General features: G+C 50.8%; 1 protein-coding gene across 1 annotated transcript in view; it reads left to right on the top strand.

The window, feature by feature from the left end:
* SUMF1 (sulfatase modifying factor 1) overlaps positions 1-24973 on the top strand; it is a 74221-nt gene that overhangs the window by 3040 nt on the left and 46208 nt on the right. Inside the window, exons 2-3 of the mRNA XM_062200349.1 lie at positions 12952-13125; positions 16661-16735. Coding sequence (XP_062056333.1) covers positions 12952-13125; positions 16661-16735 — 249 coding nt within the window. The remainder of the gene's footprint in view (positions 1-12951; positions 13126-16660; positions 16736-24973) is intronic.

Raw genomic sequence — 24973 nt, 5'->3', positions numbered from 1 at the left:
CTGGTGTCATAGGCGATGGCTTTGCCTGCTCCACACAGTGCTGATCTCTTTCTCTTCTATTTGATTTAATTCAACAGGTGTTTATTTATTTATTTTTTATTTTTTTTGACAGGCAGAGTGGACAGTGAGAGAGAGACAGAGAGAAAGGTCTTCCTTTTGCCGTTGGTTCACCCTCCAATGGCCGCCGCGGCTGGCGCGCTGCGGCCAGCACACTGCACTGATCTGATGGCGGGAGCCAGGTGCTTCTCCTGGTCTCCCATGGGGTGCAGGGCCCAAGCACTTGGGCCATCCTCCACTGCACTCCCGGGCCACAGCAGAGAGCTGGACAGGAAGAGGGGCAACCGGGACAGAATCCGGAGCCCCGACTGGGACTAGAACCTAGTGTGCCGGCGCCGCAAGGCGGAGGATTAGCCTGTTGAGCCACGGCGCCGGCCAAGTGTTTATTTGACACTCATAAGACTGTCCTGTGTGCTGGGCATACAGAGAAGTAAAGACTTATTTCTCTTGTGACACTGAGCTCTCTCGCTGGCTGGCTGTCCCTGTCACACAAACTGTAAAGTTTCCCTGTGGAGACAGCGGTCCAGGAGGAGTGTACGGAGGAAGAAAGGATTCGTTCCTCCTGCACGTCAGCTTGTGCCTTGAGGAAAGGGACACGTTTGAGGCAGCCCTGGGGGGAACATTTGCAGGAGCTGGAGGTGTCAAATTGGAGGCATTCCAAAAAGTGTAGCATCAGCATGTGAACACCGGGAAGCGCATGGGGTGTATCAGGAAATGGAATGAGTAAAGGTTTCTGGGAGTGACATGACACCCGCTAATGTCACACTTTTAAAGTGTGGAATGTTTTGCCTTCTAATGAGCACTTGGCAAGATGAAGAACACAGAGCAGTAAGTAGCACGGACTTTATCCTCAAGGATTTTACAGTTTTACTGGGAAGTTAACGGCAGTAAGATTGCGTGGGAAAAATGCAGATATTTTCAAATTTAGCTTAAATTTTGTTTAAAAAAACAATTCTCCTTGAGAAAATTATCCTAGCAGTTTGCTACCTGGCTTCTTGTTGTGTAACAAGGGAGCAAGATGTCTTAATCTTGCATCTTTCGAAGAGTCTGGAAAGGCATTTGGGAGGGCAGGATGCCGGCGTTAATGCCTGCCTGTGTGCACCGGTGGGATTGCCATGCTGGGTGTTTCTGACCAGCCTCAAGCTTCTCTGGGCCTCAGAGGGCCAGTGAGCGTCGTCTCTTCCGTGAAAACTGTCTTTCAAGAAGTGTTTTTTTTTTTTTTATTTTTTTTTCATCCTCTGAGTTTCCATAGCACTTTTTGTTGTTGCTTGATGGCAGTGTATATATTTTATTTTTTAAAAAAGATTTATTTATTTATTTATTTACAAGGCAGAGTGAGAGAGGAAGATCTTCCACCTGTTGGTTCACTCCCCAAATGGCTGCAACAGCAGGGCTGGACCAGACTGAAGCCAGGAACCAGGAACTCCATTTGGGTCTCCCACGTGGACGGCAGGGATGCAAGCACTTGGACCGTCATCTGCTGCTTTCCCAGGCGCATTATCAGGATTAGAAACAGAGTAGCCTGGGGCCAGTGCTGTGGCGTAGCAGATAAAGCTGCCATCTGCAGTGCCAGCATCCCATATGGGCACTGGTTCAAGTCCTGGCTGCTTCACTTCTGATCCAGCTCTCTGCTATGGTCTGGGAAAGCAGAAGATGGCCCAAGTCCTTGAGCTCCTGCACCCACCTCGGACTCTCGGAGGAAGCTCCTGGCCCCTGGCTTCAGATCAGCGCAGCTTCAGCTGTTGTGGCCATTTGGGGAGTGAACCAGTGAATGGAAGACTTCTCTTTCTGCCTCTCCTTCTCTCTGTGTAACTCTGACTTTCAATTTAAATTCATAAATCTTAAAAGAAAAAAAAACAGCAGCCTGAACTGGAACCCATGCTCCCATATGCGACCCTGGTGTTAAATCGCTGGCTTAACTGGCTGTGCCCCAACTCCGGCCCCAGAGTGTGCATTTTTTAATATAGTATTATTTATGTAGTTGTCTGATTGTCTGATACTCTACACTGGAAGCATTTTACGGGTCTTTTTTTTTTTTTAAGATTTATTTATTTATTTGAGAGGCAGAGTTACACAGAGAGAGAAGAAAAGGCAGTGAGAGAGAGAGAGGTCTTGCATCCAGTGGCTCATTGCCCAAGTGGCTGCAACAGCCGGAGCTGCCCCGATCTGAAGCTAGGAGCCAGGAGCTTCCTCCCAGTCTCCCATGTGGGTGCAGGGGCCCAAGGACTTGGTCCATCTTCTACTGCTTTCCCAGCCACAGCAGAGAACTGGATCGGAAGAGGAGCAGTCAGGACTCAAATTGGCGCCTGTATGGGATGCTGGCACTTCAGGTGGCGGCTTTACCCACCACGCCACAGCACTGGCCCCAGGGCTCGTTTTAGTTTCTGTGTCCCCCCAGATATCTTATGCAGTGTAAGCATCTTTGAATTGAACCTAGGTGCTTCATTGCGGTACACAGGCATTCCAGTTCTTATTTAATTTCTTGAATGACATTTTAAAAAAGATTTATTTATTTGAAAGAGTTACAGAGAGAGCAAGAGGAAGAGACAGAGAAGTCTTCCATCTGCTGGTTCACTCCCCAAATGGCCTCAACAGCCAGAGCTGGGCCAGGCCAAAGCCAGGAGCCAGGAGCTTCTTCCACGTTTCCCATGTGAGTGCAGGGGCCCAAGGACTTGGGCCATCTTCTGCTGCTTTGCCAGGCGTGCTATCAGGGAACTGGATTGGAAGTGGAGTAGCTGGGACTTGAACCATTGCCCATAAGGGTTGCTGGCACCCCAGGTAGTGGCTGTACCCTCTGTATCACAGTGCTAGCCCCTTCTTGAATGATTTTTGCCTTTTTGGTGAAGAAATATTGAGAAATTAACTTGGGAAAGAAAGGATGTTTGCTACTTTAAGAATTATTTATTTGTGAGACAGACAGAACTCCTAGCGGCTGGCTCACTCTCCAGCTGCCTGCGTTATCTTGGGGACTGAAGCTGAGAACTCAGTTCAGGTCTCCCGTGTGAGTGGCAGAACTGAGCTGCGGGAGCCCTCCTCGCCGGCTGCTTCCCAGGGTCCACACGAGCAGGAAGCCGGGATCAGGAGCTGAGCGAGACCTGAACCCGGGCACTTCCGTGTGGGGCACCAGCATTCCTCTCCTCCTCCTTCCTCCTTCTCTCCTCCTCCTCCTCTTCTTCTTTTTCAATACTTATTTATTTGAGAGGCAGAGGTACAGAGAGAGGGAGAGACAGTCAGAGAGAGAGAGAGCTTTCATTTGCTCATTTATTTCTCAAATAGCCGTAATGTCTGGCACTGCCCTAGGCAAAAGCCAGGAGCTTCTTCCTGGTGTCCCATGTGGGTGTCAGGGACCCAAACACTTGGGCCATCTTTTGCTGTTTTCCAGAAACATTAGCAGGGAGCTGGATCAGAAGTGGAGCAGCCGGGACTCAAGCTAGCACCCATATGGGATGCTGTGCTGTGCTACAGTGCTGGCTCCGTTGGACACAGGCCTTCTTCTTCTTTTTTTTTTTTTAAAGATTTATTTATTTATTTGAAAGTCAGAGTTACACAGAGAGAAGCAGAGAAGAGAGAGGTCTTCATCTGTTGTTTCACTCCCCAGTTGGCTGCAACAGTTGGAGCTGTGCCGATCTGAAGCCAGGAGCCAGGAGCTTCCTCCGGGTCTCCCATGTGGGTGCAGGGGCCCAAAGACTTGAGCCATTTTCTGCTTTCCCAGGTCATAGCAGAAAACTGGATCGGAAGTGCAGCAGCCGGGATTCAAACCAGCGCCCATATGGGATGCTGGTACTGCAGGTGGCGGCTTTACCCAGTACACCACAATGTCGGCCCCTGACACAGGCTCTCTAACTGGCGTCTTAACCACCAGGCTAAATGCCTACTCTGTTCAATATTTTTAAAGTTTATTTTAAAAAATGTTTATTTTCCATCTATTTGAAAGGCAGAGTAACACACATAACAGATTGAGAGAGACAGAGAGGTATCGCCCTTCTGCTTGTGCAGGCTGAAGCATGGAGCCTGGAACTCCAGCCCAGTCTCCTGTGTGGTTTCAGGGGCCCAGGCTCTTTCGTGTTCATCTGCTGGCTCCCAGGAAGCACTGGCCGGAAGCTGGGTGGGAAGCGGAGTAGCTGAAACTCGAACCAGGTCGTAGTCTGGCTGTGGTCATGGCAAGGTGTGGCTTACCCTGCTGTGTCACAGAGCTGGCCCACTGTCTGATAACGCTTTAAAAGACCCTTTCTAAATGTGCTTTTGCTGCGCCCATCCTTCATGAATTTCCTGAGGTGTGGTCTCCACTTTACAAGTGAGCGACTTAGGGAACTCATTAACGCTGACCCAAGGGCTGGAAAGGGCTCTGTGGCTCCCTCTGAGGTCCCTGTGTGGTGTGGGGCAGCAAGGTGGGAGAATGGTACAGAGAACCCTGTGTGAGTGGAGAAGGCAGCTGCTGGTGGGCAGTCCGGAGAGCATGCTCCTTGGCGTTCTCAGGCTTTCTGCCAAGACTCTGGTCTTTCACGTTGGCATGGTGGGCTGGGAAGGCAGGAAGGGAGAAGAGTGACTTGGGAGGTGGCGTGGCAACGTGAGCTTCTGTGCGAAGACAGAAGGTACGAAGTACAAGTGAAAAGGAGATCATGAAAACTGACTTGGAGGGAAGAGAGTAGGGAGGTGACACTTAGGGATCTCTAGCTTGGAGTGTCCAAGAGTAGATGTGGCTCCAGACGCAGCTGGACCCAGGGCCTCAGCACCATGCTCTGACACCTGGCTGTGTCTTGCTGGTTTTCTTATTTATTTTTTTTTTAAGATTTATTTTATTTATTTGAAAGAGTTACAGAGAGGTAGAGAGAGAGAGAGAGATCTTCCATCTGCTGGTTCACTTCCCTAATGGCCACAATGGCCGGAGCTGAGCCTGTCAGGAGCCAGGACCAGGAGCTTCCTTTGGGTCTCACATGAGTGCAGGGGCCTAAGGAGTTGGGCCATCTGCTGCCTTCCCAGGCATCAGAATCAGAAGTGGAGCAGCCAGGACTTTCATCAGCACCCATACCGGATCTCGGCACTGCAGGCTGGGGCTTTAATCTGCTGCGCCATAGCACCGGCCCCTTGCTACTTTTCCTGCTGAGAAAATCAGAAAAGAAGGAGTTCCTCTTTTCCTGGCAGCTCCTGGTAGAAGTGTTGAGATGCACTTTGACTGGGTCATGGGCCTCTGACATTACAGCTCTGTGATCAGAGTGTGCCGTGATTGGCCAAGCCTGAGACGTGGCAGGTGGAGTTGGTCATTCTCTGCAGATGGGCTGTGGGTGCCCAAGGAGTGGCTTCCAAATGGGACTTCACGTGCTGCCCAAGAAGTAGGGGGCGTGGGTGCTACTGGGCCAAAAGAACAGATAACAGAGTCGTTTGTGGCTGAACTCTTGCTTCTAGCCTGGGGGGTGGTGGCAGAGGGGCTGTAACTCACTTCGCTCTCCAAGAATGCGCTGTTTGAGTCTAGACCCTCAGTGCAGACCTCACTGAGATGGTTCTTTCCACTGGGCCTCAGTCCTGCCGAGTGAGATACCTGGTGCTCTGGATTTTGCCAGAGTGACATTTTACGTTTGTAGGACAGAAAACCTCATTAGTGTCAATTGGAAATGATGATCCTCTCAGAGCAACACAGGCTATTTTTATCTTAGCCCGCAGGATGGAAACGTGGCTCGCCCAGCTCTGGCGTCTTCCCTGGTTAATGACAGGAGACAGAAAAGTAGGCCAGGAGTCCACAGTGGAGGCGTTGGTGGCGCTCACCGTGAGGGGAGGAGGATGGGAATGTGGTTGATAGTGAACCCTGACTGGGGGCATTGGCACAGCTTCAGGTACTCGACTCTGAGCTGAGCGCTGAACGGCTGCTCTCGTGACAGGAGCTCCCCGTGTGCTGTGGGGAAGCATTTGTTGGGGCCTCTTTTTCAAGATTTATGTATTTATTTGCTTTTTAAAAATATTTATTTATTTATTTGAAAGGCAGAGTTACAGAGAGAGGTAGAGACACAGAGAGAGGTCTGCCATCCACTGGTTCACTCCCTAGATGGCTGCAATGGCTGGAGCTGCACCCACCTGAAGCCAGGAGTCAGGAGCCACCTCCAGGTCTCCCACAATGGTGCAGGGGCCCAAGGACCTGGGCCATCCTTCACTGCTTTCCTGGGCCACAGCAGAGAGCTGGATCGGAAGAGGAGCAGCCGGGACTAGAACTGGCACCCATATGGGATGCCAGTGCTTAATGCAGCGCTTTAACTTGCTGTGCCACAGCACCGGCCCCATTATGTATTTATTTGAAAGGCAGAATTACAGAGAAATCTTCCATCTGCTGGTTCACTCCCCAAATGTCCATAATGGCCAGAGCTGGGCCAGTCCAAAACCAGGAGCCAGTAGTTTCTTCTGGGTCTCCTGTGTGGTTGCAGTGGTCCAAGCACTTGGGCCATCCTCTACTGCTTTTCTAGGTGCATGAGCAGAGAGCTGGATCAGAAGTGGAGCAGCTGGGACTTAAACCTGTACTCATGTGGGATGTTGGCACTGCGACAGTGCTTTACCTGTTACGCTACAGTGCAGCCCCAGTGTTGGGGCTCTGAACAGTAATTTTAAGACTACTCTAGGCCGGCGCCATGGGTCACTAGGCTAATCCTCCGCCTGCGGCGCTGGCACTCCGGGTTCTAGTCCCGGTTGGGGCGCTGGTTCTGTCTTGGTTGCTCCTCTTCCAGTCCAGCTCTCTGCTGTGGCCCGGGAAGGCAGTGGAGGACGGCCCAAGTGCTTGGGCCCTGCACCTGCATAGGAGACGAGGAGGAGGCACCTGACTGCTGGCTTCAAATCGGTGCAGCGTGCCGGCTGTAGCAGCCATTTGGGGGTGAACCAATGGAAGGAAGACCTTTCTGTCTCTCTCACTGTCTAACTCTGCCTGTCAAAAAAAAAAAAAAAAAAAAACAAACAAACAAACAAAAAACCAAAACTACTCTTGAGGTTTTGTCCCAAGTCTTCAGTTTTTCTATTTCTCTGTAGGACTGCTTAAAATTTTTTTAAAAAATGTTTGTTTTTATTTGAAAGAGTTAGAGGGAGACACACATACACAGATCTTCCATCCATTTGTTCACTCCCTCAGATGGCTGCAAAAGCCAGGGCTGGGCCAGGCCAAAGCCAGGAGCCAGGACCTGCTTTGAGGTCTTCAACATGGGTGCTGTGTCCCATGCGTCTTCCTGGATGCATAGCAGGGAGCTAGACTGGAAGTAGAGCAACGGGGACATGAACTGGTGCCCATATGAGGTGCTGGCATCACAGGCAGTGGCTTTACCTACTACACCACAAAACCAGCTCTCTACAATTCCTTCTTCTTTTTTTTTTTTTTTTTCAGTTTTATTTTATTTGAAAGAGTTACAGAGAAAGAAGGAGAGACAGATGTTCAATCTACTGGTTTACTCCCCAGATGGCTGCAAACGGCCCAGGCTGAAGCCAGAACCCAGGAGTCTCTTTCAGGTCTTTCACGTGGGTATAGGGGCGTAAGCACTTGGGCCATCCTCCACTGCTTTTCCAAGCTCATTAGCAGGGAGCTGAATCACAAGTGAAGCAGCCGGGACTTGGACTGGCTCCAGTATGGGATGCTGGTGTTGCAGGTGGCAGCTTTACCTGCTATGGCACAGTGCTGCCCTCCCCCCCTCCCCCATTCCTTTTTTAAAAAACAAGGTTCATTTGTTTGAAAGGCAAAGTAACAGAGGGAGAGCGAAAGAGAGCATTTCCGTCTGTTGGTTCACTCTCCAATGACCACAACAGACAGGTCTGGGCCAGAGCTAAGCCAGGAGCCAGGAAATTCTGTCTGGGCTCCTGAGTGGGTGCAGGGGCCCAGCCACTTGGGTCACCTTCCGCTGCCTAACCAGGCACATTAGCAGGAAGGAGGGGGTGGAAACAGAGGAGCCAGTGCTCAGGTGGTGCTCCGACATGAAATACCAGCGTCACAGGTGATGGCTCGATCTGCTGCACCACAGTGCTGGCCCTAAGCTGCTTAAAATTCTGACAGCCAGGACTGGGGCATCTTGGGTCCAGATGCCTGCAGGATGGTGGAGATAACACATCCGGCAGCTGTGTGCCTGGAGTTGGAGCTGTCAGCAGGTCTCATCGAATGCAGACATACTGTTCGCGTCTGGGACTGAGTTATAAATGAGTTAGAATTTATGAGTAATTCAGATGATGGATTCCTCCTTGTATTCCGTCTTATTCGTTCAGTTGGTAAAGATTTTTTGAGTGTCGACTGTGGGCAGTGCACTGTGTGGTTGCTGGGGAGGCAGAAATGAAGAGTGTATTTCTGGTCCCCAGGGGGATTTGGATCTAGGAAAGCAGATGCTGTGTGTGTCCGTCATCATGGACAGAGGCGTGCATCAGGGGAGCCCACGTGAGCTGTGCAGGCAGGAAGGGCTTCCCAGAGATGGTGGTACTGCAACAGTGACATTGTTTACAGAGAGACGTGGTGGCTCATGGATGCACAGGTAAAATACAGGGTCAGAGATGGGGAAAGGTTAGGTTCTGTCTTGCCCTGAAAAGTGATGGGAATCCCTAAAGAATGTGAGTAAGAAAATGGTGTCATCGGATTGACATATTATTATTATTTTTTTGACAGGCAGAGTGGACAGTGAGAGAGAGAGACAGAGAGAAAGGTCTTCCTTTTTGCTGTTGGTTCACCCTCCAATGGCTGCCGTGGCCGGGGCACCGTGCCGATCCGAAGCCAGGAGCCAGGTGCTTCTTTTGGTCTCCCATGTGGGTGCAGGGCCCAAGCACTTGGGCCATCCTCCACTGCCTTCCCAGGCCATAGCAGAGAGCTGGCTTGGAAGAGGGGCAACCGGGACAGAATCCGGCGCCCTGACTGGGACTAGAACCTGGTGTGCCGGCGCCGTAGGCGGAGGATTAGCCTAGTGAGCCACAGCGCCGGCTGACATCTTATTTTTTTTAGTAATTGGTACATTTATATGTTTCAAAAAACTAAACATATATAGAAGGGTATGTGGTGGGAAATCTTTGACTTCCTATCCTTCCCTCAGAACACTGCTGCCCATGTTTCTCGTCCGTCTGAGAAGGGACGTTCTGTCTGCAGAAACACAGAGCTCTCTTCCCCTTTGCTCTGAGAGCGGCACCCCAGGTACCGCTGAGTTCGTTGCTCCTCAGCTCTGTGTGTTGCTGCCGTCTCTTCAGGCTAATGCTCTAAAGCATCTCTTGTTCCTCTTCTATTGTCTTCTATGACTGCTTAGTGTTCTTTTTTGACTGGCAGAGTTAGTGAGAGAGAGAGAGGTCTTCCTTTTTCCCAAATGGCCGCTATGGATAGCGCGCTGCACTGATCCGAAGCCAGCAGCCAGGTGCTTCCTCCTGGTCTCCCATGCGGGTGCAGGGCCCAAGGACCTGGGCCATCCTCCACTGCACTCCCGGGCCACAGTAGAGAGCTGGACTGGAAGAAGAGCAACCGGGACATAATCTGGCGCCCCAACCAGGACTAGAACCTGGGGTGCCGGCACTGCAGGTGGAGGATTAGCCAAATGAGCTGTGGTGCCGGCCATGACTGCTTAATTTTCATGTATGGTTGGCCCACAACCTACGTAACCTGTCCACGAGCGGTGGAACTTTTCAGAGCCACGGTTGCCCTGGAGCCAGGGGAGTAGTGTTTTTAGAAGGCTTGGAAGGGGGCCTCACTGTGGGTTGTGCGAGTGACTCAGTGGAAGGTACATGGCTTATGAGCCAGGAGAGCTGTGGGAGGGTGAGGCTGGGGACAGCAAGACCTGGGGTGATGCTGCTGCAGTTACCTGAGAGTAGCAGCAGGGGACGATCGGAGAGATCCAGCCAGGCAAGGCTGGGGTCAGGGACGAGCAGTCCAGGATAATGGTTGGGAGCAGTGGTCATCCCTTAGGAAAATCACCCTTTACTATTCCCACATCATGGCAGAAAGTTAGGCGGAAACACATGGCATGGACGCATGCTCTCGCACAGAGGGTCAGTGGAGATACAAAGTGGGAGCTGTAACTCCTGTTTCCCATTTCTGTTTCTTTCAGTATTGTGTCTCTAACCAGCTGTCAGAAATACATTCTCTGCAGACACAGTGTCTTACTTTCAAATCGTTTAAGTGAAAAATCAATTAGATTTCTCAGGAGCTAGGAAGTGTCAAGCCTCTGATGTATAAAGAAGGCTTCAAGTCGAGGAGGGAAAGAGAAGTCAGAGAATCAGCTTGGAGGGACAGTGTGGCTTAGAGCGGAAGGGTTGAGGCGAATCATGCACCATCCAGTTCTCGTTTCATGCGTACATACGATTCCGTGGCTTTTAGTGTGGTCCTAACCATCATTGCAATCTATTTCTACATCTCATCCTCACAGAAAGCGTCCCGAGCCTGTATCCCGCTGCCACTCAGCCACTTTGTTTCTCTTTGGACTTTGTGATTCTTATCTTGTGTGAATGCACTCCTATGCTATGTGCCTGTCGTGACTGGGTTTTTTGAATGAGTGCAGGTTTCAGAGGCTCCTCCACAGTGTAGCGTGGCTCGGTATTTCATTCCATTTTATGGCTGCTGCTGTATTTGATGGGGGTACTACGTTCTGTTCTGTTTCTATTAGCCGATGGCCATTTGGGTTGTTTCCGTTTTGCCTGTAGTGAGGAATGCTTTGGTAAGCTTTGTGTGAACCGAGCTTTGTTTCCCTTGGGTATACACCTAGGCGTAGAGGCTCACATGGTAGCTCTGTGCTCTGTTTCGGGGGGAGCTGTGTGACTGTTTTCCACGGCGGCTGTGCTGTTGTACATCTGTGAGGGTTCCGTGTTCACATGTCCCCATCAGCCCTTGCTTCTTTTTGGTTACAGCTGTGGTAGTGGCTATCAGGTGGGCTCACTATCATTGTGTGTGCATTTCCGTAAGGACTCACGATGCTGAGCGTGCCCTGTGGTCTTTTTTTAAGATTTATTTTATTTATTTGAAAGACAGAGTTCCAGAGAGGTAGAGACACACAGAGAGAGGTCTTCCATCCGCTGGTTCACTCGCCAGATGGACACAATGGCCAGAGCTGCGCCTATTTGAAGCCAGGAGCCAGGAGCTTCTTCCTGGTCTACATGTGGGTACAGGGGCCCAAGGATTTGGGCCATCTTCCACTGCTATCCCAGGCCATAGCAGAGAGCTGGATCAGAAGAGTAGCCAGAACTCAAACTGGCACCCATATGGGATGCCGGCGCTTCAGGCCAGGGCTTTAACCTGCTGCACCACAGAACCGGCCCCACGCCTGTTGTCTTTAGTGGAGCATTTTCAGTGCGATCCTCACACCCCCGTGCTCACTGCTGGGAATTCAGTGGTGAGCAAGGCAGCCACAGTCCCCACCCTCTTTTTTATTTTTATTTTTTTTAAGATTTATTTATTTGGAAAGGGCTACAGAGAGAGAGGGGGAGACAGAGAAAGAGATTGTCCATCAGTTGGTTCACTCCCCAGATGGCAGCAAAGGCCAGTGCTGGGCCAGGCTGAAGCCAAGAGCCAGGAGCTTTTTCTGGTTCTCCCACGTGGGTAGCAGGCTTTCCAGCACTTGGGCCATCTCCACTCCTTTTCCCAGGCCACGAGCAGGGAGCTGGATCAGAAGCGGAAGAGCCGGACAGGTACTGGTGCCCATGAGGGATGCTGGTGTTGCAGGCTGCAGCACAGCGCCTGCCCCGCATCCCCGCCCTCTTGGAGCCTGGAGTTCACGTGCAGGTGGATCGGTTGCATTCCACTGTAATAAAGGCTTTAGTAAAGAACTGTGTCTCACACGGATCCTCGGCAAGCTTTCCAGGGTTCCCATTTCAGTGACGTCCGTCTTTTCCAGAATTCACACAGTGGTTATTCGAGCGTATTGTTGTGGAATTTTTTTAACTCCTGAAAGTAATTTTTTTAAAGATTTTATTTATTTATTTGACAGGTAGAGTTACAGACAATGAGAGAGAGCGACAGAGAGAAAGGTCTTCCTTCCATTGGTTTACTCCCCAGATGGCTGCAACAGCTGGAGCTACGCCAATCTGAAGCCAGGAGCCAGGCACTTCTTCCTGGTCTCCCATGTGAGTGCAGGGGCCCAAGCACTTGGGCCATCCTCCACTGCTTTCCCTGGCCACAGCAGAGAGCTGGACTGGAAGAGAAGCAACCAGGACTAGAACCGGTGCCCATATGGGATGCCGGCGCTGCAGGTGGAGGATTAACCTAGTGCACCATGGTGCTGGCCCCTAAAATTAATTTAAAAACAAAACAGGGGCTGATTTTGGGATGTAGCGGGTAAAGCTGCTGCCTGTGAACCTGGCATCCATATGGCTGCCAGTTCATGTCCTGGCTCTTCTACTTCTGATCCAGCTCCCTGCTAGTGGTGTGGGAAAGAAGCAGAAAATGGCCCAAGTGCTTGGGCTCCTATATCCACAAGGAAGACCTGGATAAAGCTCTTGGCTCCTGGCTTCAGCCTGGCCCAGCCCTGGCCATTGCCACCATCTGGGGAGTGAACCAGCAGATAGAAGATCTCTCTCTCTCTTCCTCTGTCTCTGTAAATCTGTCTTTCAAATAAATAAATAAATAAATCTTAAAAAAAAAGCAGAAAACCCCAAGGGCCTAATAAAGTAAAAAGTGTAACAAATATAAAAAGAAAAAAGTGGGACAGTCTCCCTGCCCTGTGTTCCATGTATGAGCAGCCTGCGTGTCTCTGATTCCAGGACTGTCCCTGTCACGTGCATGAATTTGTAACGTGGGATTTTGTCTGGAGAAGTTTCTTTCCTGAGGACCTCTTTGCTTCTTGTTGTGTCTAGTGACGCCTTCACTGAGGGGTCGAGGGGTTTCACTGATGGCACAGCAATTTCCGTGGTCGGGGTTGACTGTTCTTGTGCTGGGAACCTGACACGCGTGACGTGTGACTCCCTGTGTTTCTGCTTTCGCTGCAGATGGTCCTCATCCCCGCCGGGGTGTTTACCATGGGCACGGACGATCCTCAGATAAAGCAGGATGGGGAAGCACCAGCCAGGAGAGTGGCTATCGATGCCTTTTACATGGACGCCTATGAAGTCAGTAATGCTGATTTTGAGAAGTTTGTCAACTCAACTGGCTATTTGACAGAGGTAATGGGGCTCGGGGTGGGAGGAGAACCCGGGTGTTTCCAGAGCTTCTCGGAATGCTGTGATAACAGCTAGCACTGGCCAGCCTCGCCCTGTGCCTGGCTCTGTGCTCAGTACAAGGGGGTTTCAGGAAGTTCCTGGGGAGCCTGGAAACGGGATCTCCTACAGGCTGGAAGTGCGTGTTGGTTCCCGGAGGCTGGGCAAGGTTGATGGATGAACACTGAGTTGTGGTTGCGGGAGAGGTAGGAGTTCTGGGCTCTGTCACACAGTAGGTGACTATAGATAACGTGTCTGTGTCCTGTGCATTTCTCCATGAAACAACTAGAGATACAAGTTTCAATGTTTCCACCAGAGAGACTTTACATCTTTGAGCAGAGAGTTATGTTTACCCTAATTGGGCATTTCACAATGTATGCTTGTATTGAAATATCGCACAAATATGTACAGTTTTTATGTGTCTGTTTAAGAAAGTGAAAAAGAATTACAGAAAATTCTTGCACCCTTTGCTGCTGTGGGCTTTTGAAAGCTTCTTTGTGGGCAGCCAGCCTTTCCTTTCAGTGAGATCCATACCTGCAAACGGAACCCATCACGGACGGAAGACGTTGCACAAAGGTTGTGTCTGTACTGAGCACTGTGTTCCTCGTCACTGGTCCCTAAACAATGCAATGCAGCCACTGTTCACTGGCATTTCTGTTTTGTTAGGGATTATAGGTAATAGGAGTAGGTTCTGCACAAACACTGTATCATCTTATGTAAGGGACTTGTGTTTCCTTGGATCCTGGTGTCCATGGGCGGCCCTGGAGCCTGGGTGTGTGGATAGCGAGTGATGGCTGTTTCACTTAACCCCTCACAGTCACCCCACCAAGCGGACATTTTCCCAGTGACAAACTGAAGATTAGAAGAGTGGTTTGCCTGCACCTGCACGGCCAGTTGGTGTTCCAGCTGGGATTCAGGCCCAGGCAGTGAGTGACCTCAGAATGTGTGTGCTGAGCCCTTCTGCATATTGTGATACCTTCGTATGTGGGCGAGTGTCACTGACCATTCAGGGTCCCGGGACACCCGATGGCATGGAAAGTGAGGCCATTCTGCTTTCTCAGATAGTGGCAGTGTGCTAGCTCCAGAAGCCGTTGCATTTCGTAAGTGACAGATCTGGAAAACAGACTTTCGTCTACAGCTTTATCCCGTGGCCTCCACGACCATGCCCACTCTGTCCCGTGCTGCTTCCAGGCCTTATCCTGCCGTCCTTGGGACCCAAGGCAGCGTTCTGACACTTGTCCTCACCGCGTGAGGAGCAGAAGGCTTTCTAGTGTTCCTGTGAGTGTCTGATCCACACTTGTCTTTTAAATGCTTCCGATTTCCTCCCACTGAGAATCCTTACTTGTGTTTAGTTTGTGGAGTCCCTGTTCTGTGTTTTCAGGCCACTGACATCTTTTTTTTTTTTTTTTTAATTAAAAAAGTAATTTGAGAGTGAATGCCAAAAGCAGAATAGCATTCAGGTTTGGTTTTGCATTGTCATATTTTTTTTTGGAATTTACATGGCTTTAGATTTTTTAATGCAGATTTGTAGTTCTTTTTGTTCTGTGAGGATACTTTCAGGCCGAGCTCCTTCGTGGTCCACTGAGTTCCAAGACTGATCTGGCAGGGAGACTTTGCCTGGGCCTGGGTTTTCCATGAACATTGGGTGGAGTAAGTAGGCTTCATGGTGTCCAGGAACATGGATGAGAATTAGTCTGGATATTTGCTGTCCTCTAGGTAGAATTTAGCATTTCCTCAGTTACGATACAGACAGCAAACCGCAGTGGCAGCAGCAGTGCCCGTCCCTTTGGCACCACCAGAGACTGTGGACATCTTTCATTGCATGTTGCCATAGCATGTGCTGGAATATGGTTTGCATTTATCACCACTCTGATGCATGACCAGTGAGAGACCTTAATAAATAGTGCATATGTTGCTGTAGCTTAGTTATTTTACTGGTATTTCAGTCCACCTAGTTTTCTTAGCAGTTCTTTGGGGTGGTTTTGTGCATTTAAGCATTTCATTCTAGAAGGTCCAGAAGCTTCCTTGTCCTGCCAGAGGGGTGTCGGGCACAGAAAGGGCACAGAACCCCTGCCCTGAGCCAAACATTTCTTGTTGTTTTAGAGGGCACTTTCCAGAATTTTCCCATCTCTCTGTGTTCATTTGACATCACACGCCCTTGCTCACTGCGCTGCGGCCCCTGGTCTTGTTCCTGTCCCTTGAGAGCCTGTCATGGTTTGCCAGCGTTGGAGCTCGGCCTGCCCCCCGGCTGGCTCCACAGCCCCCTCCCCACCTGCTTGTGTGGCTCCTCCTCATTCTTGCGCCGCACCAGCTTAGGTGTCGGTGTCTCAAGGAGACTGTCCTCGACACTTCTGCCTGGCAAGGTGAAACTGTAGTCATTTTCTTTCTCTTGACTTTTGCCTGTGCGCCACACTCAAGCACAGATAGGACAGGGGCCGTGCCTGTTGGGTACTGACCTCGGGCCCGCTCATCTAGCCTGTACCAGGCACGTGGTAGGTGTTCAGTACGCGTTTGTAGAAGGAATCCATGATATATTACTCTTGTGTTGGTGTTGGAGGGAATCCAGGAGACAGCTCCTGGTGAAGCACAGGTGATGAGCTCCTGTGGGAGCGGCAGCTCTGGGTCCATGCGGTGCTCTGTGTGTCTCCTGTGGTGCAGACTGGACAGGGCCAGAGGTGGAGATCAGAGCGTGTTCCTAGACGGCCTGGTTACAGCAGTGAGCCAGAGCAGGCTGTGCGGTGCTCACCCTCTGTACCTCAAGGCCCCTCACTTGAGCCGCCAGCAGCAGCAGTGTCCACACGCAGATTCGTCGGCCTCTGTCTGGCTCCCCCAGAATCGGGATCTGCTGGGTTGCAGGACAGCTGTGTGCTTTTGTCAAAGCCACGTGGCCGATCTCAGCTGCACACAGTCTGAGAGCTGCCGGCATCGGGAGAGGCACAGGGAGCCCAGGGCAGAGCTCAAGACGAGACAGTAGAAGCAACCAGGGAAGCAGAGTTGCAGAAGCCGCAGGAGAAAGCTCTCCATTTCTAGCACAGAGAGCCAGGGAGCTGGGGGGAGGAGGTGCCAGTGTCGGTTGGAGTCGTTCTGTCCAGATTGGCTGCTTGAGGTTCACAAGCATGGCTGACACCCACGTGGCACTCACGTGTGTCAGGAGAGCAGCAGGCGGCACCCTTTCCTTCTCATGTCATGATTCCAGGGGTGGGATGGAGGGCAAGGCTCAAGTGTGATTGCACGGGTCCTGGGGATGCTCATTTCTGAAGCCACCTGTAACACGGGCAGTGTGTTTCCGTCAGCAGGAGCAGTAATCCCTTCCAGCCTGCATCTTACCAGCCTACCAGGTCTTGAATGACAGGGTCTCTGTAAGTGACGTTGGCCAGATGCTCTCGCGAGTCCTCTGGCAGTCATTGGGACAGGCAGTCATCCCAGTGGCGTGAGACAGGAATGGCCCCGTGGAACGCGGGACCACAGCCTCTTCCGGATTTTGTCTCCTACCTTCCTCTAGGCTGAGACGTTTGGCGACTCCTTCGTCTTCGAGGGCATGCTGAGTGAGCGGGTGAAGACTGGCATCCAGCAGGCAGTAAGTGATGTTCCAGTGGGCTCCCCCAGACAGGCTGGGTGAGAAACCCCATGGGAGGGCCCCCCTCCCCCCAGCACCGTGCCATCCTCCATGGTAGATTTACCTGTGTTCCCGGCCGTGGGCTCAGTCACCTTACCTCGAGGCAGAGGGTGTCCGAGGGAGCGCTGGATTTGCCTTGACTCTGTCGTGTCCCGAGATGCCATGTGGAGCTCACCTGAGCCTGTCTTTTGCATCCAGCTGTTTCTAGAATGGAGGGGCTGATGAGAGCGGTTTCAGTTCTCTTCTTCAAGTCTTGGTCTCAGTGCTGCTGTGTTCACGGGACCGGGGGACTGATCACAAAGGGGTCCTTGCTGGGTGCGGCCGTGGGGAGTGTGCTGGGTGTGCCCGTGGCCCTGGCCGAGGAGGTCTGGGAGTGCAGTTCCCTGAGCGCCTGGGTGGGCAGATTTGTGTATTTGTTGGGTTGAGTGTCATGAAAACCTGGGAGCAGTGGAGGTGTGAGGGTGAGCTGGGAGCTTGAAGGCTCAGTGACCAGAGAGGAGAGAGTGTGGGACAGGCAGGAGGCGTGGGAAGAAACCAGATTGGCATTCCCGGAGAAACAGGTGTGAAAGACCTGCAAGTCCCCTCCTCTCTCCTGTCTGAGCCTGCAGAGGTGGGGGTGGGGCTTGTCTTCCTGGGCTAGCGTGGCTGTGTCCTGTGAGCAGTGAGGCAGAAACAGGAGGCTGGCCGGGCCCGGCCCCTCTTCTTGCTCATCACCTGCGGGGAAAAGATGAAGCCAATCGAGGCTCACTTTGCAGCCATGTGTAGGCGCTTCAGGCCACTTTTTAAAACGTGTTTTAGATAAATGTCTGAGAACCTGGTTTTGCTGTCTGCCTGTCGGTGTCTTTGCTCACAGCCAAGCTTCTACTACAGGCCTGTTATGTAATCGGATAGCCACCCCTCCCCATGGGGCTCTGCGGTCAGGCAGGCAGGGGTTGATGGGCCCACAATGAGGGAGGGCATTTGCGCTCATTCACGCGAGCAGCACTTTGAGATCCAGGGCCTCTTGTTACTCGAGAACCTGTGAACAGGTTAGGCGTGAAGGCGCAGGTGAGGGGCTGGCTCTCAGGGCGCCCGTGGAGTGCGCGGTCAAGTGTGTGTGCTGGTAACCGGCCGAGGAGCTGTGCTCACACGCTCACCCCGTTGTGGTGTCGGTCCTTTGCCTAACTCCTTGAAGAGCACGCCTTTTAAGCTTTAGTCAGTGCTGAGCACCTGCAGGAAATCTGCAGGGGCTCTGGCAGAGGCAAGCCTTTGTGTTCTCCTCCCGGCATTCCTCCAAACCCCGAGTTCCCAGAAGCTAGGACTCTACACTGTGCAGGGCGTGGCTTTAGGTGGTGGGTGGCTAAGCCCAGGACCTCTGAGCGAGTGTGTCTCTTTCTGTTGTCCTTGAAGACCTGATTGCCAAGGAAGTGTTGTCGTGGCCTGCATGCCCTTGGTGCTCAGGCACACTTGCTGGCCTCCATTAACACAGAACTAATCCTTGGCACCTTCTTCAGGCTATAGTACTAGTTAAAATTTAGTAAATTGTTTATTTTCATGAAATTCCTTTTTTTTTAATCACTCATTTATTTGAGAGGCAGGGAGAGACAGACAAAGATTCTTCCATACCCTGGTTCACTCCCCAAATACCGGCAACAACCAGAGGTGGGTCAGGCCAAAGGCAGGAACTCATTTCGGATCTTTGATGTGGATGCAGGGACCCAAGCACTTGAACCACCGTCCTCCCTCGTAAGGTGAGCTGTAGCAGGGAGCTGGATTGGAAGCAGAGCTGGCTCGAACCCAGCAACTCTGATGTGGGATATGGCCGTCCCAAGAGACATCGTAACTGTTGTGAAGGTGCTCCCCTCCCCTCTCCCACCTGCGCCAGGAACTTTTTGAAGACCCCTTATTTGTGTGGATTCCAAAAACTCTTTGGGCCAAAATTTTCCTTCTTTTGTTTTCCATACACTTTTTGAAGTACCCTTGTGTTTTACGGATTTTATTCTCTTTGAATCATGATCTCTTTTAAAGGACAGTTTTTTCTGTTGGGCATTCGGTGACTCTTCTAGTTCTTGTGAGTCTCTGTCTTTCTCACCCTGTCTCATTTGAAGGGGGGAGGGAGAGAGAAGGAGGAGGAGGGAGAGGAGGAGGGTGAGAATAAGGATAAGAAGAGAGAGAGAGAGAGGGAAAGAGAGAGAATCTTTTGTCTGCTGGTTTATTCCCCAGATGCCTGCAGTAACTGGGCCTGGACCAGGCTGAAGTCAGGAGCCAGGAGCTCTACCCTGGTCTTCCACGTGGGTGGTGGCAGGGACTCAGTACTGTAGCGTCATCTGCTGCCCACCAGGGTGAGCACGAGCAGAAAGCTGGGTTGGAGGCAGAGGTGGGACTGTGACCCAGACACTCCCATGTAGGATACAGGTGTCTCACGTGGTGGTTTACCTGCTGTGAGACAACACCCATTTCCTCTCCTTTTTATAACAGCTTTATTGAGATGCAATTTACATACTGCGAGACTTACCATTTAAAATATACAATCCAGTGTGCTGGTGTTTTTGGGGGGATTTTTTATATGGTTGCCCAACCGTCACCACAGTCTAAGTTTAGAACATTCCTGCCAGGCCACAAAGAAGCCTCGTGCCCATCAACCGTCAGTCCCACCACAGCCCCGGACAGAGTCCTGAGTCCTTTTGGAGGGGATTGGGAAGCCCTTCATGTTTGCTGTGCCCTCTCCAATGACAAGAGCTGTCAGCACCCTCCCCCCAGCCTGGAACTAACCATCTTTCTGAGCAGATGTCATATGTTTAATAGGAAGTATATTTCAGGAACTTTGTCTGGGCTGTGAATGTGCTCGGTGCTGTGGGTTGGTCTGGGCTGTGAGTGTGCCTTGTGGTGTTGAGTTGTCCTGGGCTGTGAGTGTGCCTCGTGGTGTTGGGTTGATTTGGGCTGTGAGTGTGCCTCGTGGTGTTGTGTTGTCCTGGGCTGTGAGTGTGCCTCGTGGTGTTGAGTTGTCCTGGGCTGTGAGTGTGCTCAGTGCTGTGGGTTGGTCTGGGCTGTGCGTGTGCTCAGTGCTGTGGTTGTCCTGGGCTGTGAGTGTGCCTCGTGGTGTTGGGTTGGCCTGGGCTGTGAGTGTGCTCAGTGGTGTTGTGTTGGCCTGGGCTGTGAGTGTGCATGGTGGTGTTGTGTTGTCCTGGGCTGTGAGTGTGCCTCGTGGTGTTGGGTTGTCCTGGGCTGTGAGTGTGCTCAGTGGTGTTGGGTTGTCCTGGGCTGTGAGTGTGCCTCTGGTGTTGTGTTGGCCTGGGCTGTGAGTGTGCCTCGTGGTGTTGGGTTGATTTGGGCTGTGAGTGTGCCTCGTGGTGTTGGGTTGGCCTGGGCTGTGACTGTGCTCAGTGGTGTTGTGTTGGCCTGGGCTGTGAGTGTGCATGGTGGTGTTGTGTTGGCCTGGGCTGTGAGTGTGCCTCGTGGTGTTGTGTTGTCCTGGGCTGTGAGTGTGCCTCGTGGTGTTGGGTTGTCCTGGGCTGTGAGTGTGCATGGTGGTGTTGTGTTGGCCTGGGCTGTGAGTGTGCCTCGTGGTGTTGGGTTGTCCTGGGCTGTGAGTGTGCCTCGTGGTGTTGTGTTGGCCTGGGCTGTGAGTATGCCTCGTGGTGTTGGGTTGTCCTGGGCTGTGAGTGTGCCTCGTGGTGTTGGGTTGTCCTGGGCTGTGAGTGTGCCTCGTGGTGTTGGGTTGGCCTGGGCTGTGAGCATTCCCCGTGATGTGGATTGATCTGGGTTCTGAGTGTGCCCATTGTTGTCGGTTGTTGTTTCCATGCCCTTGGGTAGATAGCAAAGCTCAGATGCAGGCCCGTGGGTCTCGCTGGGTCTGTATGGCAGACTTTGTGACTTCTTCTGTCCTGTGTTACCCTGGCCTCCTTACTCTGCAGCAGAGTCCTTGTTTTTCAGGAAACAGAGAATGATAGGATTTGAGCAGCCTGGAATTACTCATTCTGTCCCAAACTACATACTGAGGCGTAAAAAAAAAATACTAATGCAGCCATCACAGAGTAATGATTGAGAATAGGTTAAAAAAACAACAGACTTTTACGTGTGCTTTTCCTGTTTCTCCCCTGGTATTAAAATAGTTGCGCTATTTCTGTATTGTGGAAGCACATGTGCCGTGAAGAGAGACACACTCCTTTAACGCTTTCTGTGTCGATTCCAGTTGTCTGACTGAGGAAACTCGTTCTCCGTGAGGTTCTTCTGGGAATGGTCGTGGGGACGGGCTTGCCTGAGCTGCTCTGTGTTCACAGTGGTTCCTCAGGGCTTGTTACAGAGTCCATTTTGCTGGGTCTTGCATTTGGTTCATATTTGTCTCGAGAATTGTATGTCCTAATTTTGCTTTCTTTTGGAATAAAATGTTGCTGTTGAAAAGTCTGGCGATAATCTTATTTTCTTTACCTTGAAAGCTGCTCATTGTGGTCTAAGCTGTGAAGGATTCTTTCTTCTCTAATGTGTAATGATTCCAGGTGACTCGCTCTTGGTGTTGGTGAGGGGGTGGGTCCTGTCTTGCTGTGGGGTTTCCTCTTTCACTGTAGAGCTTCCACATGGATCTTAAACTTTGGAGACATTTTCTTTAGTCTTTACAGTTCTTTCTCCTGTGCCTTCCTGTTTTCGTCTTTAGGAGCTCTTCACATGTAGATCCATGTATAAGGTTCTTTGTACTCATCTTCAGCAAAATTGCCGTTTCTTCTGAATCATTTTTATCTTTATTTGAGTTTGAAGTTTTCTTCCTTCTTCTGTGTCTCTCAAGTTATCTGCCTTCCTTTCTGAAGTGACTTTCTCTTTCATTTCCGGTTGTTTCCAGATTTCTGTTCCTCTTCTGAGCTTGCAGGTTTGGATGTGTTCCGTTGTCGCCTTTAGCACTTAGCTTTCTTCCTTAGGTTTGTTGTTTTTATTTAAAAGTGTACCGACAGAAGGAGACACAGAGATCGCTCATCCACTGATTCACTCCCCAAATGGCTGCAGTGACTAGGTCTGGGCCAGGCTGAAGCCAAGAGGCTGGACCTCCATCTGGGTCTCCCATGTGGGTGTCAGGTGCCCAAACATGTGGGCCATTTTCTGCTGCTTTCCTAGGATCAGAAGTGGAGCAGCTGGGACTTGAACCAGTACTCATGAGATGCTGGCATCGCAGATGGTGGCTTAACGTGCTGCACACAATTCTGCCTTGTTGTATCATTTTCTTAATGTCATTTACCTCTTTAACAACAGATTTCATTAAAAAAGTATTTGTTTTCATTTTACTTGAAAGACAGAGTGACAGGCAGACAGAAACAAAGAGATCTTCCATCGCTGGTTCCCTCCCAAATGCATGCAGCAGCTGAGGCTGGACCACACTGGAGCCAGAAGCCTTGAATTTATTCTGGGTGTTCCACATGGGTGGTGGAAACTCAAGTATTTGAGCCCTCACCTGCTGCCTCCCAGGGTGCACACAGCAGGAATCTGAAGAATGGACGTGGAGCTGGGACACCAGCCCAGGCACCTTGATACGAGATGTGGGCTTCCCAAGAAACGTCTCAACTGCTGTGCAAAATGCCTGCCCCTGGAGTTATTGTTTTAATTCTGCGTGTTCCTTGGCGCGCAGTGTGATACCTCCACACTTGTGTACTGACCCAGTCAGGGTGAGTAACGGTTCCCCCCCGCCCCATCATCGCTTTCTGTTTGGAGGCTTTGTGCATCCATGACATGTAGTAAGTGGGTGGTCGCCACCTGTCATCACCCTCTGAGCCGTGGGACACCGCAGCTTGCTCCCTCCATGCTTTGGTGCCCTTTCTCAAGCTCCCGCCGTCCTCTGTCTCTCCGTGTCCCAGAGTCTCTTGGTTAGCACAAGCATTTAGTATGCACTATTTTAATATTGTGATCGCTCACCACCAGCTGGTTTCCTCTGTCTGTGATCATTTCTTCTTTACGTTGTGTGTAAGTTTTTTACTACTTAACTTGCAGCTGTTTTTTTCACATTCCGGCGCTGATTTCTGACTCGTAACTGGGTCTGTGTGGCACTGGTCCTTGAAATTCATTATTTGTTCGTCAGCTTTCCCCAGGGCCAGCTCTCCCTGTGTGTTTGGAAAGGGCACGCCTTTTCCTTCAGTTGGCTGGAGTATTCTGCACATGCTTGGTATAGAAAGGTTTCTAATGCGGCTGGGCCAATTTTCAATATTCCTACTAGCTTTTTCCCCTCTGATTGACCTTAAAAATTACTGAGGGAGATTTTTAATATTTCCATTTAAGAGGGCTGCTGTTGTGGCACAGCAGAGTAAGCCACAGCCTACAGCACCATTGTCCCATAATGGAGTGCCAGTTTGAGTCCTGGCTGCTCAGCTTGTAATCCAGTTCCCTGCTGGTGTGCCTGGGAAAATGGTGAAAGATGGATCCAGTACTTGTGCTCTGCTGCCCTGCTGCCCACGTGGGAGATCCAGATGGAGTTCTTGGCTCCTGGCTTTGGCCTTGGCCAACCCTGGCCATTGCAGCCATTTGGGGAGTGAACCAGTGGATGGAAAATATTTCTCTCTCTCTCTCTCTTTCTGTGTGTGTGTGTGTGTGTATGTGATTCTGCCTTTTAAATATAAGTCTTAAAAATAATGTCCATATGAGATGGTAGGTTAGATAATTTCTCTTTTTCAGTTTTTGCTTTATGGTTTATAACTATGCAAAGGACAGTGTCAGTTTTTAGGCATGCGTTCCTGTTGAGCTGAGCATTTTTTTTTCTCAGAATACATGATCCCCCCTCCTTGCAGTGACCTTTATAGTCACCAGTTTGAAGCTTCGGTTCATTGTGGACACCTGGCTAGCACTGGCTGCTCTACCCCTTCCCCTGTGTTAGAAAGCTCATGTGTGTTATGCCTTTGTATGCTGCACACAGCCGAGACAGTGTTCTGTGTTTGCTGGGAACGTGGTGCGTGTATGTTCTCAAGACTTCAAAGAGGAAGAGTCTTTGTTGTATGTGCACAGACTGTTGCTGTTCCTGTGCTGCTGGGGCCCAGCGCCTCCCTCTGGCATCTTTTCCCCACAGCCTGAACGCCTTCCTGTAGTGCTTCTTGTTGATAAAGTCTCCGGGTGATGAATTCCTAGTTGTTCTTCGTCTGACACTGTAAGTTCCTTTAATCCTGAAGACGCTTCTCTAGATACGTACAGAGTTCTGAGTTTAGAGCTCTTTTCTGGGCTTTGGTGATCATGTGATTTCTCTGTGTTTTAAAAAATATTTTATTTATGTGAAAGGCAGAGAGAGAGAGTGAGAGAGCATGCCAACATGAGTTAGCACAGTGGTTCCCCTGCCCCCATCCACTGTTCACTCCGCAAAGGCTCACAACAGCCAGGGCTGGGCAAGATCAAAGCCATGGGCTAAAGACTCAGGCCCGGTCTCACACGGATGGCAGGGACCTAAGTACTGGAGCCATCATCACCTGCTGCCTTCCAGGGATCTGGAGTCAGAAATAGAGCCAGGATTCCAGTGTGGGCTGCAGGTGTCCCAAGCCGATCTTAACTGCTAGGCCAAATGCCCGTCCCCTCTGTGTGGTTCCTGAGGACAGTCAGGCACTCGCTGTTCCCACACGGGCTGGTGTCCTACGAGGGCTGGTGTCGTTCTCTTTTAAATCTTTAGTCTCCAGCTGTTTCACAGGATGCATTTGAATGTTGTTTCTTAGGAATTAATCTGCTTGGGGTTTGTGGAGATTCTTCTGTCTGTAAATTTGCATCCTTAAATGTATTTTTCGACATCAGTCTCTCCTCTTCTTTGGGGATTCCAAGGCATAAATGTTAGCCTTTTGGATGTTATTACATCAGTTTATGAGGCCTTGCTCACTGTTTAAACTTATGTTTTCTCGCTGGTTGTCAAATCGTGTACTTTGTGTTGATGTGTCTTAACGTTCCCTGACTGTTTTCTCTGTCGTTTCCTTTCTCCCCTGTGATTCCCCGCTTGGGGTTTTGCCTCTATGCCGTTCCCCACCATGTCCTCAGCACCGTAAAGCTCACTTGATAAGCTTCCTGAAAACATTGTCGAGGGATCAAATCCATCCGAGCGTGTGCTGTGGGGCATTTGGTTTTTGGATGCATTGGGCCTGACCCCATCCGACCCCTCTCGTGTTACAGGGTCAGCTGTTGTTTGGCCAGAGAACCTTGGCCTGGTCACCAGGGTTGAGATGGACTTGCACTGACTCAGATATTGGAGAAGGGCTGGCTGGGTGCATGTGATAAGAA

The sequence above is a fragment of the Lepus europaeus genome, chromosome 9 (assembly GCF_033115175.1).
Source record: "Lepus europaeus isolate LE1 chromosome 9, mLepTim1.pri, whole genome shotgun sequence".
In the NCBI taxonomy this organism is placed as follows: Eukaryota; Metazoa; Chordata; class Mammalia; order Lagomorpha; family Leporidae; genus Lepus; species Lepus europaeus.
This window is presented reverse-complemented; position numbering and strand designations above follow the sequence as displayed.